General features: G+C 40.9%; 1 protein-coding gene across 3 annotated transcripts; it reads left to right on the top strand.

Moving 5' to 3' along the window:
• Window positions 1–15844, top strand: pmepa1 (prostate transmembrane protein, androgen induced 1). 3 transcript variants are annotated; one of them, XM_079460630.1, is made up of 4 exons: window positions 1–408; window positions 11596–11750; window positions 12293–12346; window positions 12436–15844. In XM_079460630.1, exons 1-4 carry the CDS (start codon window positions 303–305, stop codon window positions 12943–12945), a joined length of 825 nt encoding a protein of 274 aa, XP_079316756.1. In that variant the 5' UTR covers window positions 1–302; the 3' UTR covers window positions 12946–15844. The 3 variants fall into 3 exon arrangements, with proteins under 3 accessions (XP_079316756.1, XP_079316757.1, XP_079316758.1); XM_079460631.1 differs by having other exon boundaries at window positions 116–408; window positions 12439–15844; XM_079460632.1 differs by lacking the exon at window positions 1–408 and adding an exon at window positions 6999–7100.

The raw sequence follows: 15844 nt of genomic DNA, 5'->3' as shown, positions 1-15844 counted from the left end.
ACAGCAAATTCCCAGCCGACTTGGACTTGAATGAGGTAAAGTCCGTCCGTCCGTCGCGCCAGACGGCTGGGAAAAACGCCGGGAATACTGGAGCACAGAGCCCGGACGACGGGACGGGGGTGGGGGGACGTCGGCTACAGGCAAGCCGCAACGAAAGCCCCTGAAAACCGCCTGTAAAACAAAAGCGTTACTGAAGAAAGCGGAAAAGCCTGCGTCAGTGTTTTTATTCGCCCGCGCGCGGTGGAGCGACGAGCGAGCGCGCGCGCCTGCCTCGTCCACGTCGATCCGCGAGATCGATTTGAATGTACGGCTTCATGGGTCTGATGAACGGAACCACGGACACTCACACCAATGTCTCCTGTACATGTAACTGCAAACGGTCCACCTCGTTCCAGAGTATGGCCATCAGTAAGTATCCGTTTCATATCGGTTTCGGCTGCGTTTTTCTGACGTAACGTCGAATCAATGCTGCTTTTACATTGTGAGGAAAATACCTCGGTTTAGTTCGATTTACCTCATAAAAGTGAAGCAGTTTTGCGTTTCAGAGGAAACAATCGTTAGTTGTCGTGAGGTAAAACTTTTCTCGCGTGCTAACGTTAATTTAGAACCGGTTTAGTAAAGCTGACAGACTATAACCGTTACCTCTAATATTTGTGTTTGAATATATATATATATAAGTTGTATACACACACTCCTGTCAGTTCTTATCTTCCGAATAGTTAAAAAGTTGATTTGGGTTGTCATTTGCAAAAAAAAACACACATGTTAGCATGGTTTAACTATAGTAACCATATTTCTTTGGATTTAATGGTAGTAAACCTATAATAGTAGAAAGCCACGTATTCACCATTATCTTATTACAGAGTAACCACAGTTTAACCATGGTATTTGTGGTTAATACTTCTACTATAATAAAACCATGCTTGATTTCCTTAAGAGATCAGATTTATGTACTCCTCAGCTATATGCAAATGAGGATGACAGGTCATCAAAATGGACATTAGATGCTTTCTAAAACATTGTATTATTGACTGCTTTCATTATCCGTGTGTTGATAAAAGCCTTGCATTCGGTTGTCAATACACGATCGGATCATATGCCCTCGGATCGGGTTGTTTGTCAGGTGTCTGGGGTAAGTCTGATGTTGCCTCTCAGATCCTCATGTGGGAGTTGCCAGACTACATTTTTTGTGTGTGTGTGACTAACTTATTGTATCATTCATTCGATTAACCGTCTTGCCAAATCTGTCTGGCGTTTATAAATAATCTCTTGTAAAGGAAAAGCCGAACAAATAATAATTTGATATGTGTGTCTGTTGGTAAGACGAGATGATGATATCTGTATAATGGGAAGTGATCTTAAATTCCAAAGAGGAACTTGCAGTCCAGTCATGGCGTCTAGCTTCGTGATCGCTCCTTGAAAAAAAATATGATTCCTCGTTAATCACGGATCGCAAGAGGAAACGTTGATGTGCTCGAGAAGTGAGGCTGTACTGGAGCTCTCTGTGTTAAAGGGTTTTGTTAGGAGTGTGGACAGATTTGTAGTTATGCTTTTGAATGCGTTTTCTGGAAATACAGCAAGGCAACTGGAAATGGCAGAAAGGAAAGACCAATGTTCACAGAACTGGTTTGTTAAGCCGCACAGCTATAATCAAGAGTTTATTCTAGTAAATATAAACCAGTTCACAGTAACGTGACCTGAGCTGACTGACACATCCATTGGAGTTTTAAGGGGCCAGTGCTGTTTTCGGTAGTGTGGGAGGTGAGGGATGAATTTGTATAGATTGTTTTGATTTTTATTGTAACGCTGTCTGTAAGGATCTTTAAACACAAGCCATTCGCTCCACAAAAATCCCATTTTACAAAAGAGTCCGAGCCAGACTGAATGTGAATCCACTTGTAGCGGCTTGTTAGTGTGAGCGCAGTTTCTGTGTCACAGATGTGCGTCTGGCTTAAGCAGCTTAAGGTTTTAATGTTTCCAGGATGTTACGATGAAACTTAGTCATGAACAGATTTAGATAGTTCTTATATCAACAGAAGATGCTCTTCTTGGATAGTAGCCTAAATAGTAAACACAGTGACGCTTGCAGGGAAACTCGTAAAACTTAATACTATAATCAAACATGAAAATAAAAGTACGATAAAGTGAAAAGAAACATTAATAAATTCATACTGTAAACAAACATGAAAATAAAAGTATGATAGAATGAAAAGAAACAGATGGAAATTAAATAGTCTATTGCTTTAAGAAAACGAAACTAATTTTACTTCCTTTTTACTGTAAAGTGAGTTTTATAAAAAACGTAGTATATAAATGTAATACAAATGAATGATTTAACATCAATAAGTTAGCCACAAATTACAGTTAAACTAATGAGAAATAATAATCGTCATAAACATCACAAAATCTTAATGTCCCTAAAAATACACTTCCTCATTCTTATGCAACATTTTGTGTTGAAATGTGACAGTCGTGTGATTGACGGCACATGAGGTTCACCAGCAGCCTGACTGTTTTACATGAGAGCCGCTGAAGGATTGTTTGGGTGGGCGGTTAGAGAGAAGCAATGAGTTTTCTCATAACACACACTCCCTTCCCTCAGATTTACGGGAACTGAAGCGTCTTTCCTCGTTGGTGCTAGTGAGTGTCGATCAGCAAGCATCTTCGTGCATGAGAACGCCCAGCGGCTCGGGTTCACTGTAAATCACTTCAGACGGTCTGAAGCTCCAGTTCTTTTCGTCTGTGTACCGGCTACTGGAGATGTTCTGGATTCTTTAGGGAAAGAGTTTTTCCTCCTAACAGGATGTTACGGCTGGCAGGTGGCTCAGTTGTCGAATTCTTAGTTTTTTGGTTCATTCTCCCTCTAGGGGTTGCGTCACCTTGTAAATGTGGTCGGCAGACTTGGCATCTGTTTTTACATGTGTAAACAGTGTTGTTGTCAGTTTAATTTGGAACATTCAAGACCAGGCTGTTATTAGTTGACATTTTGTGTAACTGGAAAGCAGATCAATTCCTAGAAGTAGATGAAGCTGCAACCTTTGTGGTTTCACTGTGTTTCTGTCCTGTTGAATCTGAATTGTTCGCCCATGACCCTGTGGGGCACGTTGTTTGCGTCTCTAACATCTACGGTCATCAGCACTGAGGAAACATGCGGGACAGGAAAAGGAAACAGCTGCACATAGAGAGCGTTAGCCATGTTTTAAACCAGCAGCTAAATAAGACCCAGATCCCATTCACGATCCCACGACTGTGACCTTAAAGAAAACTATACAATTCTGTCATTATCATTTGTTTGTATCCTGTGTACTGTAATGAGAATGTTTGATGAATGGTTTTATCTTCCAAGACAGACCGATCGCAGCTGGACTGCAGCAGCAAGTCTTTTAAGATCTTGTCGGTTACTCGTGTCTCATAATAGTGCGGACGGGCCGGGTTTGACTCACCGTTTCATCTCCTCTGCCGCTCCTGTGACATCACCCGTCTAACAGTTCAGTCATCAAGATCTGTGTGAAAGCTCGTCTGGCACTTGTCCTGACACGTACGGTAGCTTCATCCAGGGCGAGCGTTACTCGTGCGGCGGAATCCCAGTCTGCCGTCATTCTGGTGTGTTTGGGCCGACTGGAAGTGGTGTTGGAGCTGAATGTTCTGACGCAGATGCAGACAATCGCATTTGTCTCTGACTCCAAGGGATTTGAAATATTTTTAAATGATCACTCACATGCCTCAGCCATTTATGGTTTGGATCAGGATGTGGTTACAGAAGATCCTGAGAAATCCTGAAACCTGTTTTCCCTCTGCTCTCATTTTCTCCTTAATACTACTACACCACGCTGTAAGTGATAAATGACAGCAAAAATCATCTTTCATTACTCTGTACCATCAGTATTCAGTACCCCAATGCTGCGTCCCAATTCACTCACTCCTACTACACACTTAATGTTTAGGTTAGGAATGACACTGTACATAAACCCTGGGTGAAAATCGAAAGTTTTGTAAAAACTTCAATGTGTTGGCACAGTTGTATTTTTGTCTATAGAATATTTTCAGACATTTGGTCGGTTGTGTACACACGCATATGTAGGAGATCTTTAAACCAGTATTATGGAGTATTATTGTTTTGATCTTTATTACTTGTTGTTTTCAAACCGCTGGGAGGGTAAACGGGGAAGCACAGTAACCAGATTATGAACAGTATGTATGTTTGTGGTGCATAAAGAAGGTTGACGTCGGTAGATGTGGAGGAGATACACAGTGAGTGATTCCTCAACCACTACGCTGTGTGTTATCAGTTACAGACCATCACCGAGCAGCATCTATTCTTGTATTTGATATCACTTCCTGTCTGTTTGTGTGAGGTAATCATTAACCAGTCTGGGAGCATGTCAGGTAAGGGCAAAGCTAGTCTGGGCTCATCTCTCTTTCTCACACTATCTGTCCCTGACACTCTTATTCTCTGTCTCTCTTTGTCAACCCATAGAAATACATTTTAGGGCTGTCACAGTGATTAAATAATCATCTGATTGGCGTTATAAGATGTTACCAACCACATCTATTGCACAAATTTTGTATCTAGAGGCAGATGACACCTTTCTCATATCTTGATTTTAGTTTGGGTGCTCGGGACTTTTCCGTTATGGTCACTTGAATTTGTTTCTGTTATTTACAGAATTTTCATGTTTGTGGAATATGACATTTTTCTTTATAAAAATTACAATTTAAAACTGTCAAGTACATTAATCTTATACTGGAAGTGATAATCTGGAAGTGATAATTATTAAAATAAAGGACAATTAAAAATCAGACAATCAATCGCCAGATAATTATTAGATTTATTAGATAATTTATAAAAGAATAAAAAAAGTGTCCCTCTCTCTAACACACACACATTATCTCTTTTTCTTATCTGTGTTTTTCTCTCTGACTTTTTCTGTATCGCTCTCTTTTTCTCTCTCACACGTTCTCACCATCTCTCTCTCGTCTCTTAGTCATATGCTGTGGTCTCAGCTCTGGTGTCCTGTGGCACATCAGCTTTTTTTTCTCTGCTCTTCAGCAGTTTGAAGGTGCTGAGGTGTCAACACGGACTTACACTTAAAATTATTTTGACGATAGCAGTCGCAATGCCTGAGGAAATTCAACCTGAGGTCAAGTACAGCATCAGAACTCCACACATCTCACACCACACAGGTGCAGGAAGCGACATACACAAGACAAGATCAAGAGAGGTTTACTTGAAAATGTCACTGAAAATAAAAAGAGAATTGGCTGTGTTTAACTCACCTAGACAGCATTGTTGTGCATCATCAGCGGTTTAAGACCGTTCAACGTCCAAGTTTGGATCACAGATTTTTGATGTGTACTTTGTTATTGTGTTGATATATGTTAATGTGAGTGTGAGAGTAAAATTTGTCTTTGTTTTCTGTGTGACCTCACACAGACGCTCTCACGGGCTACCGAGGCTCGAGCCATAAATAACAGCCAGTGGGGGTACAGAAACACCCCTGACACCCCACAAAAACCCAATTTAACCCCCATCACCACCAGAGACAAATTCCCACTGTTGACATAGTTTGTCTCTCTGTGTGTCACTTCCTGTGTCTGTGTTGAGTGTGTATGTCAATTGTCTGAAGTTGCTGCCTATGAAGGTTTTTTAGATTAGACACTTATGAGGTGCCATGAATGTTAGGATGCTGCCTGTGTCTCTTTCAAAGGATGCTACTTTCTCTCTATGGTAGAGATGCTTTAGAATGTTCACTTTTCACTTTTGCATTTTTTAGGTTATCGGTTCATACTAAATTCTACTCTGCATTCTACATTCACTGTGGCAAAACATCCTTTGTGGAATGTGTTTGTATTTTGCATTTACATTTTATACCGATGGAACAAGTTAAAGCAGCTTGTTGTGTTTGTGGTGTGTGGTGTGGTGTGGTGTGTATGTGATGTGTGTGTCGTGTTTATAGTGTGTATGTGATCTGTTTGTTTGTTTGTGGTGTGTGTTCTAGAGAACAGAAGCCAGTGTTTGTTTTCTGCGATAAACTGCCCTTTGTTCTAGCGTCTAGACAAGCTGCAAAAGAGCATACAGTATACACACACACACACACACACACATATCAAAGACACACACAGCTGACAACACAGTGTTTTCTAGAAGCACACATAAACATTCACTGCTTGCATATATCATGTTCATTATGTGTTCATGTGTGTTCTGCTGTTGAGATGAGCTTTTATTTCATGTCATATAAATGATTAAATGAGACTTTCAGTTTTGGAAATCTGTTTATGCACACACCCCCACATTAAACACACACACACACGTTAGTCTGGCCGTCACGTCCGAGTCCTAATTACTTGTCTTAGATTAATTCAGATGTATGTAAATGAGTGTTTTAAATATGAGACGCTACAGCTGCTGGAGGGTGGGGGGTGTCTGTGGTCAGAGGTCAGAGGTCAGTGGTTAGACCAGCCGGGGAGGAGCTTGACTCTGTGAATGAATGCTTGTGTGTGTGAGACACTAAATCAGACACAGTGTGTTTGTGTGATATCAGCTGAGCACTCATTCGCTGCCTTTGTGATTCACTGTCAGACATGAGATGATTAAAGACAACACAAACAACAACTAAAACTTTCATAATGACATCAGATGTCATTTTGTGTGCTCTTAAACCATCATAAAAGATGCCATTTACTTGTATTTTATAGCTTTATATACACTCCAAACACGAAATGGAGGAAACTAAATAAAATATAAAAACATAAATGTGTGTGTGCTGTTGAATGACTTCAGTATCTCGTGTTTTTTTGTATGAGTTTGTCTGTCTCTCTCTCTCTCTAAAGTTAAACTCATTTGTTTAATTTTCATCTGCACATGTGTCTTTTTATTTTAAGTCACATGATATTCCTCTATCAGTTTCCCCGGACGTTCACGACACTTCCTACGTACACTTAAAGCTTGACTAAAACGACCTTTGTTCCATTTAGCATTTCTGTTTGACAAACGAGTCTGGGAAGAGTTTGTTCCGCTGTGTGTTTTACGTGGGGTTGTTTTGTCTGGCGGCCGTGGTCACGTGACTTGGAAGCAGCGACGTGTCTGTTGGTAACAGGTACGACGGCTTTACATTTTATTTTGATTCTGCTTTGTTTTCATAAAGCTGGTCTGGGGTCTGTGTTAAAGTGTGTATGTGTGTTTGTATTTGGGGAGGTGTCTTTGCATATGTGCGTCTAGCCACTGCCTTAGTAGAAAAGAATAATAATGAGTGTCTCGTCGTCGAGTACAGACAGACCAACAGTGTGTTTTAACACCATCGCTGTGTCCTAACTCTAACAATTACATGAAACTCTGAAAGCATACTACAGTGGTGAGAGAAAATAGTCCATACTTTGGAGTGTGCAGGGATGGCCGGTTCAACCAAGAATGATAACGATAACTATGATGATAGCATCCACGCAACAGACTAGTGTGTGTACTGTCTGTCTGGGAAAAGCCGCCATTGATTTTACACTAAAACAAGAGCAGAAATCCAAGCTTATCCAAACACATTCCAGACGTCTGTGTTACTTCAGTTGAGTTTACACAACCTCAAATCTCTATTTCTGAGAACTGGTAACAACAGTCTGATTTAATTTTCTACCCCATCAGGATCATATTTGTTAGCCTTTATTATTGAATTGAATTTAAAGCACTTATAATTCATGTATAATTAATTGTGTTTGTGTGTGTAAATCTCTGGCAGGTTTATTTTGATGCATGTTGAAATCTCTCTCACCGCAGTGTACATTGCATGTGCTGATGTGCAGTATAGCGACGTTATGAAGCTCAGGCTGGTGTTTATACGACCTCTGGAATGTTCAATCACACAGGGAGGAGAGGCTTGGAATGTTATTTTGCCCCCGGGGCAGGAAGGTACACCTGGCATCTGCCCCAAAACACAAACACTGCCTGGAAGAGCTCAGACGAGCTGAAAATGTTTTGAAAACCATTTTCACATCTCTTTACATTGATGTAGAGTCTCTTTCATCACTGTCACAAATTCGTCAAACAAATTGTGTGAAAAAACGTGTCTTTGTGTCAGTGTTGTAATTTGCAACTTTGCCACATTTATTTTGTTGGTTAAACATTTAGTGTTCGTGTGTCAATATTAAAGTTGTCATTTGCAACAATTCTATTTAGCAATTTTATGTTTTTCAGTTTTTGTCCATTGCACGTTTGTGAAATCTGTGAGAATTTTCCAGATAGCAGTTTCATCTGGTTAAGTGTCTAAAGCAGTGGTTCTCAAACGCTTTTGTTGTAAGGCCCCCCTTGAGTGGATCGCATTGCTTTGTGGCCCCCAAATAAAGACTTATGATCTTAGAATATGTCTTTGGTTTAATCAATTTAAATTTTATTATACAATGCTGGAACACAAATTATTTTGGTTGGTGGTATTATTTATATTCTGCAAATGTATGATCAATTTCAGTATTTCATAAAATGCCACAAACACTGTGGCCCCCTGGACCTATCTTGCCCAAACCCATCCCCCCCTCCCTAGGGGGCCACGGCCCCAGTTTGAGAACCACTGGTCTAAACAACACTTGTGGTTGAGTCAGACTGACCCCCAGTCTCTTCCGTTTTAAACATATTTTGCATTGTTTACCGTGTTTTCAACACAGGCGTGTCTGAGCGGCCTCGCACAAACACGCACAGCGTATGTTTAGACTGATTCTACCGGCCCACCTGCACTGCACCAGCCCTCTTTAGACCAAAACAAATGCCTGCTTATGCAAACAAGCACATCTGTAGCAGAGCGAAGGGTCTACATAACACCCCAACACACACTGCGCCGTCATGGACTGGTTCATTTACTGCTGGCTCCGTCAGAGAAATATTGCCGTTCCAGGGATCTCAGAACGTCACACTGAACTAAACAGATCTGAAGTTTGCAACGCAGGCGTGTCTGCATTCGCTCTCAGTTAGACACCCAGAAAGTTCCCACAGACACCCAGAAAGTTCTCACAGACACCCAGAAGGTTCCCACAGTCGTGTTTCCCTGCCAGGGCGAGAGCTCGTAAGTCAGTGGGAAGCGGGTCTGTCTCTCTCTTTGTCTCTCTCTCTGCTTCGTCATTCCCATGGAAATTTGCAAGCAAATTGTGACCCCCTGTGACCTCTAGCTCTCTCACACGCACGCACACACAGCAGTCACCACACCCCGTTCACCAGCGTGTGTGCGTGCACGCGTTTATGTGTGTGTGTGGAGACCAACTACAAAATAAACCATACATACATTTGTCTAAATGAGGACATAAACTAGATTTCTGTTTTATATATATATATTTATAAATATATAATATATATAAGTGCTTGTAATCGTTTAGAGCTTATAGGATATTCCCAAAAAGAGGTTTAGTTACTTTTAGCTCATTCATGGGGACAGTTTTCTCCCCAAGCTGAAGTTAGGTAAACGCACTCATCTCTGTCTGTCTGCTCTCTGATGTCTGGCTCGATTCTGACCGGTATTAACCCGAGAGACAGACGGTCTCACCCCTCATGACTCCTCTCTGACTGTGTGTGTTGAATTAAGGCACATTAAATCAATTGAGTTTGCTTATTTGTCATATAGGATAGAACTTTGCTATGAAATGTAAGACTTGTCAGCTTTCATAGACTGTGCAAACAATAGAAAAAGAGGTCATAAAAAATACAAAATGATAAAAATGGGAATTGACTAGTTCCTGATAAATCATGATTTTTTTTGTGACTTCCTAAATGCTGTTTTTGTTTTTTCTTGTAAGGAGAAAGCAGAAAATGGCTGCGAAACATGAAATGCTTATGGTGGACATAAAGTTACATTTTACGAAAACTCTGATTTATCAACATCATTTTTGCATGGAGGGGCTTTATATCAGGATTGAACTTGAGACTGACAGGAATGCATTTTACATTGTGGCTTATTCGTACAATGAAAGGTGCACAAAACATATAATTGAAAACAAAGCCGTCTCTGGCACCAAAACCTATACTTAGATGTAAACATGAGATTGTATGTAATCGTATAAATTGGACACATTGTTAAAAAAGACTGCTGGATTATTGGTCAATCAGTACATGTGAACATTTAACACTGAAATATTCGATGTAGCAGACAACCGCCTAGAAAGAGATCCATAAAATCTTTTTTTAAATATGCTTAAATGGCCAAATTTTCTTTATTTTTGATTAAAGTTATTTCTTCTATAGATCTGTGTTTGTGTTTTTATCAATGTGTTCAGTGCAGACAAAGAAGTTAAGAACAATCGAGCATTATGAGATGTGGGTTTATACCACCATATATCTCTGTCTGGCACCCCGGCCGTGGCATACATCACATCCGCACCCGTCAGCTGTCTCGACATCTTTCTGTTTTCATATGCAAAACCGAGTCACTGAGACAATTCAGTCTAGACCCAACGACCGCATGTACCAGCGCTCGGCCCCTCCCCCCAGGTACCCATCTGCCTCATTTGCGTGGGTTCATTCAGGGTGAGAGATCTGGGAGTGAGTTTGGGCTGTCTGAGCCTCACCTCGATCCTCATTGAGCTCTTGTGTTTGTTTGACTGTGGACGTAAGAGGAGCGACTTGAGAAGCAAATGTGGCAGCATGCAGCTCCATGCAGGCGAGGATCTGCAGCCGTGTGCGCAGACGCAGTGCCGATGTGAGTCCTATGAAGTTTGATTTTTTTCGCAGGTGATGGATTGAAAAGTTTTTGTGTTTTTTTTTTGCAAAAATCCTTGAGAAATATTTCTTGAAACAGTGAACGTCTGATTTTTCGAGCTGATTGTCTCCCAGTGTTTTACAATTTGATGTTGTTTGTTTGGGATGTTCAATATATAAAAAATATATAAATGTCGCAAATGTGTATATGCAGGGTTTTGGAATAACATTGTCAGATTTGTTGTTGTTTTTTTAGTACAGATACAGTTAAAATTGCTGTGCACTTTCAGAAAGTTTGTTGCTTTATTTTTTAAGAAAAAAGAGAATGTTGGTTATATAATTTTGCATATGCAATTCTGCTCTTAGTTTGTCTTAAACACTGTTTGTTATTCAGTTTACTTACTGTGTAATATCTGTGCATCGCTGCTCGAACCTTGAACCCTTCAAGATTCAGAAGGACTTGAATTCAGTGTTGTGCAGTATGCTAGAAGATTTGTTTGTGCCTTTTCTACACTGATCTAAGGAGTGAAATCTGAATTTAAAGAATGGCAAAATGTGACAGCTACTTCCATTACGATAATATGAATAACTGAAAGCATGATTAAATTAATAGTCCAATAAATGAACACACGAGAATCTGTTAAACTCTGAATCTGAGGGTTCATGATGTACAATAAAGCTCTTCTGTGTTTTTTTGTCAGTTTCAGCTGTATAGATTCAGTGTTGATATGGGTGTTTGGTCTCATTGATAGTTTCAAACGAAGTAAAGCCATGTTTGCCAAACATACGAAATTGGTGAAGTCATTGACATATAGATGGATATGTACTTGAGATTTCAAAGCTTTTAAAACGGCACAGTATGAACATAGTTTTCCATACTGTCTTCAGTGAGATTTGTGTAATAATTGTTATGCCTCTCTGTGTTGTAGCTCAGCTGGAGTTTGTGCAGATTCTTGTGATCGTTGTGGTCATGATGATGATGGTGGTAGTCATCACATGTCTGTTGAATCACTACAGACTCTCTGCACGATCTCTCATATCCCGCCACGGACGGGCACGTCGACGTCACCTGCCCCTGCCATCGGTAAGAGAAACAAACACTCTCTTATGCCCTCAACAGCTTCACAAACACACACACACACACACACTCATCTGTCCCCGACAGCTTCATTCACAAACACTAATGGCCATCTGACAGTAGGCGTCAAATAACTGTTGAGCCGCTATTCTAATTTTAGGCTTGGTCACATTATCAGACTCGTCAGACATGACTCATGTTAGACTGTGTGCGTGCGTGCGTGCGTGCGTGCGTGCGTGTGTGTGTGTGTGTGTGTGTGTGTAATGACTGGTTATCTTAGTGGAAAAAAATTCAAAGACATATTTTGATATCCTGTGATTGAGCATCAGCCATTCACATGATCAGCTGTTTGATCTTCCTGATGAAATTCTGACACCTGCTGGTTGTGTTTTAGTAATGCTCATGACCTCAGGATTTGAGATACTCTGCCATACATTTCTCTCAATTCATACGAGAAGCATTATTAAATATAAATTTCACCAAACAGAAATGAAAAACAATATTTAATAAAATAAATCTGCTCTTTCTCTTTGGTCTGTCTGTCTCAGGAGGGCAGTTTGTGGTCATCTGATTGTACGGGCCCTTCTGGTGCCATGAGTGAGGTATGTTTCACTGTTTCCTCACACACAGTCTCTCTGTTTTACCCCGATGTCACGCATTCAGTTTCACTCGTCCGTTTCTCTCTCTTCAGCAGGTTTATGCTCCTCGACCGCCTGATCGCGTCCCTTCTTACCTGCAGCGTGAACGTGTGTCCCGCCTTCAGCCCACCTACCCCTACTTGCCGCACGCCATCATCGACCTTCCCCCAACCATCCCATTGTCAGACGGAGAAGAACCACCGCCATACCAGGGTCCGTGCACTCTCCAGCTCCGAGACCCGGAACAGCAGCTAGAGCTCAACAGAGAGTCTGTCCGTGCCCCTCCTAACCGCACCGTCTTCGACAGTCCGCTCATTGACGCGTCGCTGTGCCCACCCAGCGTGAACGCGGGCATCAGCGCTGGCAGGTTAGAGGGAGCTCCGCCTGCATACAGTGAAGTAATGGGGCACTACTACCACCCCACGTCTTTACCGCACCACACGCAGACTCGACCCGGCACGGTTGCGCCTCTGGTGCAGGGCATGCTTCAGTCGCCCCAGCTCAGCCGCACGGACAGCAAAAACGCCCGCAATAAAGAGAAGCACAAAGCTCAGCAGGTCTGACATTACCGCGGCTGATGGTGAGAGCAAAGCAGCGTTGACATGGGCCGCGGTACGAGAGACAGATGCAGCCGAGCGCTGGCGTGAGGGCTAGTTAACTTCCCTCAGAGTGCTTCCTGTTTGCCAGGGTAAGGAAAAGCAGTAGTGCAAAAGACTCGAAACGGCTGCCTGTTCTCTTGCCAGTTTTTGCTTTCATGACTCAGAACCTTGATGCAAGGTTCAAAACTTTCTATAAATATTTCTGTGTTATTTGTCATCAGCGCTCTTTAAATACTCGGACAAGCTCAGAAACAAAGAGTTTTCCTCTCAGTGTCCTCCACTCTTTTCCTAAGTGATTTTTACATTTACTTGCTTGTCATTTTCCGCGGTCACAAATGTGATGCGGTCTGTGTGTAAGGTGCCAATAGCTGTTGCATTATTTACCCATGCTGTACGCTTCAGAAGAGAGTGGCTGCACGCGCATGGTTTGTTTGATTTGACGCAGATCACCCTAATTTGAACTGTGCCGCGCACAGGTATATGCATTAATGTATGTGTGTATATAGGCTACAGTATAAATATATATACATGTGTATGGAAAGCAGAAAAAAACGAATTTAAAAAGCACGATTTTAGAGTTATTTATATAAATGTCTAAAATTGCACTATTTTTAATAGCAGTCCACAAATCACGCGAGTCTCCTGGAAAAGCATTATTTGTTGGACTGAAGTTTGTGTTTGGAGCGTGTTGAAGTGAGTGCGTTGACCTGTTGCCCTTAACTACAAGCCCGTCGATGAGGACGGATCTATCAAACACCAGTGCTTCACAGCTCGACTGAACAAATCAGCTGAGGGTTCTAGAGATCAAGAGTAGTCGTCTGAACTAGTCGTAGAACTAGTGAAAGAGGCTTTAAGAATACTAGTTTGTAGCGTAGTTTAATATCAGAGCCCTTAAATTCTGTGTATTTGCCTTAAGCTTGATTTTAGATTCTAGAGCTGTGCGTCAGCTACATTCACAATCATTGATATTTCCTGTCTAGCTCGGGCGTCTCTGAAAGCACTTTAAAGACGTGGAAGGAAAGCTGTTTCGTGGGGGGGAAAAAAACAAAAGCAAATGAATATGCAACTGCTCCCTCATTGGCTGGAACATGGGAAGTGTGGACGGAATAAGATCGGTAAGGTTCGCAATCATAGAAATTCGCTCGTACACAAGCAGCCTGTCTGATACTGAGTCAATGAATCAATCAGTATGGAACACAATCTCATTCATACGCTGCCAAATAATGACTCGCAAGACGGTCGATGGGTTTGCTACCAGCTTATGGAGAAGTCCCATGAATCATTTTAATTCCGACCAATGAGGGAATATCGGGTGGAATTTTGTTCATTTTTACTCCAGGGAAACGGTGCTAACAGCAGGTCAGCTGCAGGTGGGTTAAACTTATCAAACCCGTCTCTGAACAAAACTGTACATGATCAAATCTAATGGGAATGATCCATTCAAATAAAATCCTCTCTTGGCCAGATGAGTTTCTTAAAGGAACAGATCACCCAAATATGAAAGTTCTTTCATCATTTTGGTCACTGCAGAAAGAAAGTCATGCATCTTTGGAATGACACGTGTGCAAGTTTTTATTATTTTGAGTGAACTGTCCCTTTAAGAGTGTTAAAATTGTTAACCCTCTCTGCAGTTTGACATAAGGTCTTCCCTTTACAGAGACGCCCACCAGTATGTCCTGATCCGTAGGTCACGTGAGCTGGCACCGGGTCAGCCAATCAGGTGGCGTCAGACAGGAAGTGATGTTGTATGGATGGTGATGATATGGTAGTTTAGTGGAGAGAGTTGCAATATACCGACTATTTGCCTTTTGATAACGTAGTTTGTTGTTTAGTTAAAGATAAAGTAAGTTGTTTTTGTTGCTTTTTCTCGTAAAGGTCATGTTTTTTTCTCACATGCATTAAAGGTTAATGCAAGATTTATTATGATTTTGTATGCAAATAAATAATGTTAACTTACTCTTCGCTTTAGTTTCCTTCAGATCGTTTCATTGTCAGATATTGTTTAAGAATATAGTTAAAGTGTTAGTGTCACTTCTGAAAAAACGATCATATCTCTGTGTGCCTTCGATTAGCCAGTAAAAAAAACCCATGTGTGTGTGTTTTTAGTGCATTCTGTTGCCTTCATATCCCAAACGGCCCCAATAATTAAAAGATGTTATCAAACAAATCTGCATCAACATGCATTGATGTACTTTTGGTTTTGTCAAAATTTAAGCACAAAATGAAACCAAATGAGATTCGCAACTCGTTCACGAAAAGTTTTTTAAAAATATGTTATTGTTCCCACATTTGAATCATGTTCCACTTCATCTCTGCGTTGTTTTAAGCTTGTGCTTCTCAGTTTAGACGAATCGGTTAATCTGGAGTCATTTCGGTTTCATCACACACTTTTGGGGCTCTGTTTTAGTTCATCTGTTTTGTCGAACTGCGATTCTCTGGGTAATCTAATAACAAGCTTTCCAAGTTAAGAGACATTTCCAAAGAAGCACTTTCTCTGTCAAACCCTTTAACATGGGTGAAGGGTCAGAATGAATCATTATCTCTTGTATGTCTGGTTTTAAGAATTACAGTGATGCTAGCCATTTAACATTTCTGTGTGTTTGCAGTATGAACATGATATTTTCTCTTTCAGTCTGTCACAGTTATGTGCATGTTTTCAGCTGTAATCACCACACAGTTATTGTCAACAATAACCATTTACATGTAACTGTTTTGTTTATTTTTATTTATATCATATCCTGAAAAGTGTTACTAGATTTGAATCTTTGTTGCTATACGAGCGGGGGACAGTGTTTAAAACACACCAGGTTATACAATCTGATACATTTCAATTAGTTGCCAATTAAACAAATAAACATTTTAT

Source organism: Barbatula barbatula (genome assembly GCF_947034865.1).
Source record: "Barbatula barbatula genome assembly, chromosome: 7".
Taxonomy (NCBI): domain Eukaryota; kingdom Metazoa; phylum Chordata; class Actinopteri; order Cypriniformes; family Nemacheilidae; genus Barbatula; species Barbatula barbatula.
Note: the sequence above shows the minus strand (reverse complement) of the source record. Positions and strands in the feature narration are given on the sequence as shown.

Bases quoted from the DNA above. Each gene is read 5' to 3' on its own strand.
- pmepa1 (XM_079460630.1), top strand. From the start codon at position 303: ATGTACGGCTTCATGGGTCTGATGAACGGAACCACGGACACTCACACC. The intron at 409-11,595 runs GTAAGTATCCGT...TCTGTGTTGTAG, and splicing joins GTTCCAGAGTATGGCCATCA to CTCAGCTGGAGTTTGTGCAG. The intron at 11,751-12,292 runs GTAAGAGAAACA...TGTCTGTCTCAG, and splicing joins GTCACCTGCCCCTGCCATCG to GAGGGCAGTTTGTGGTCATC.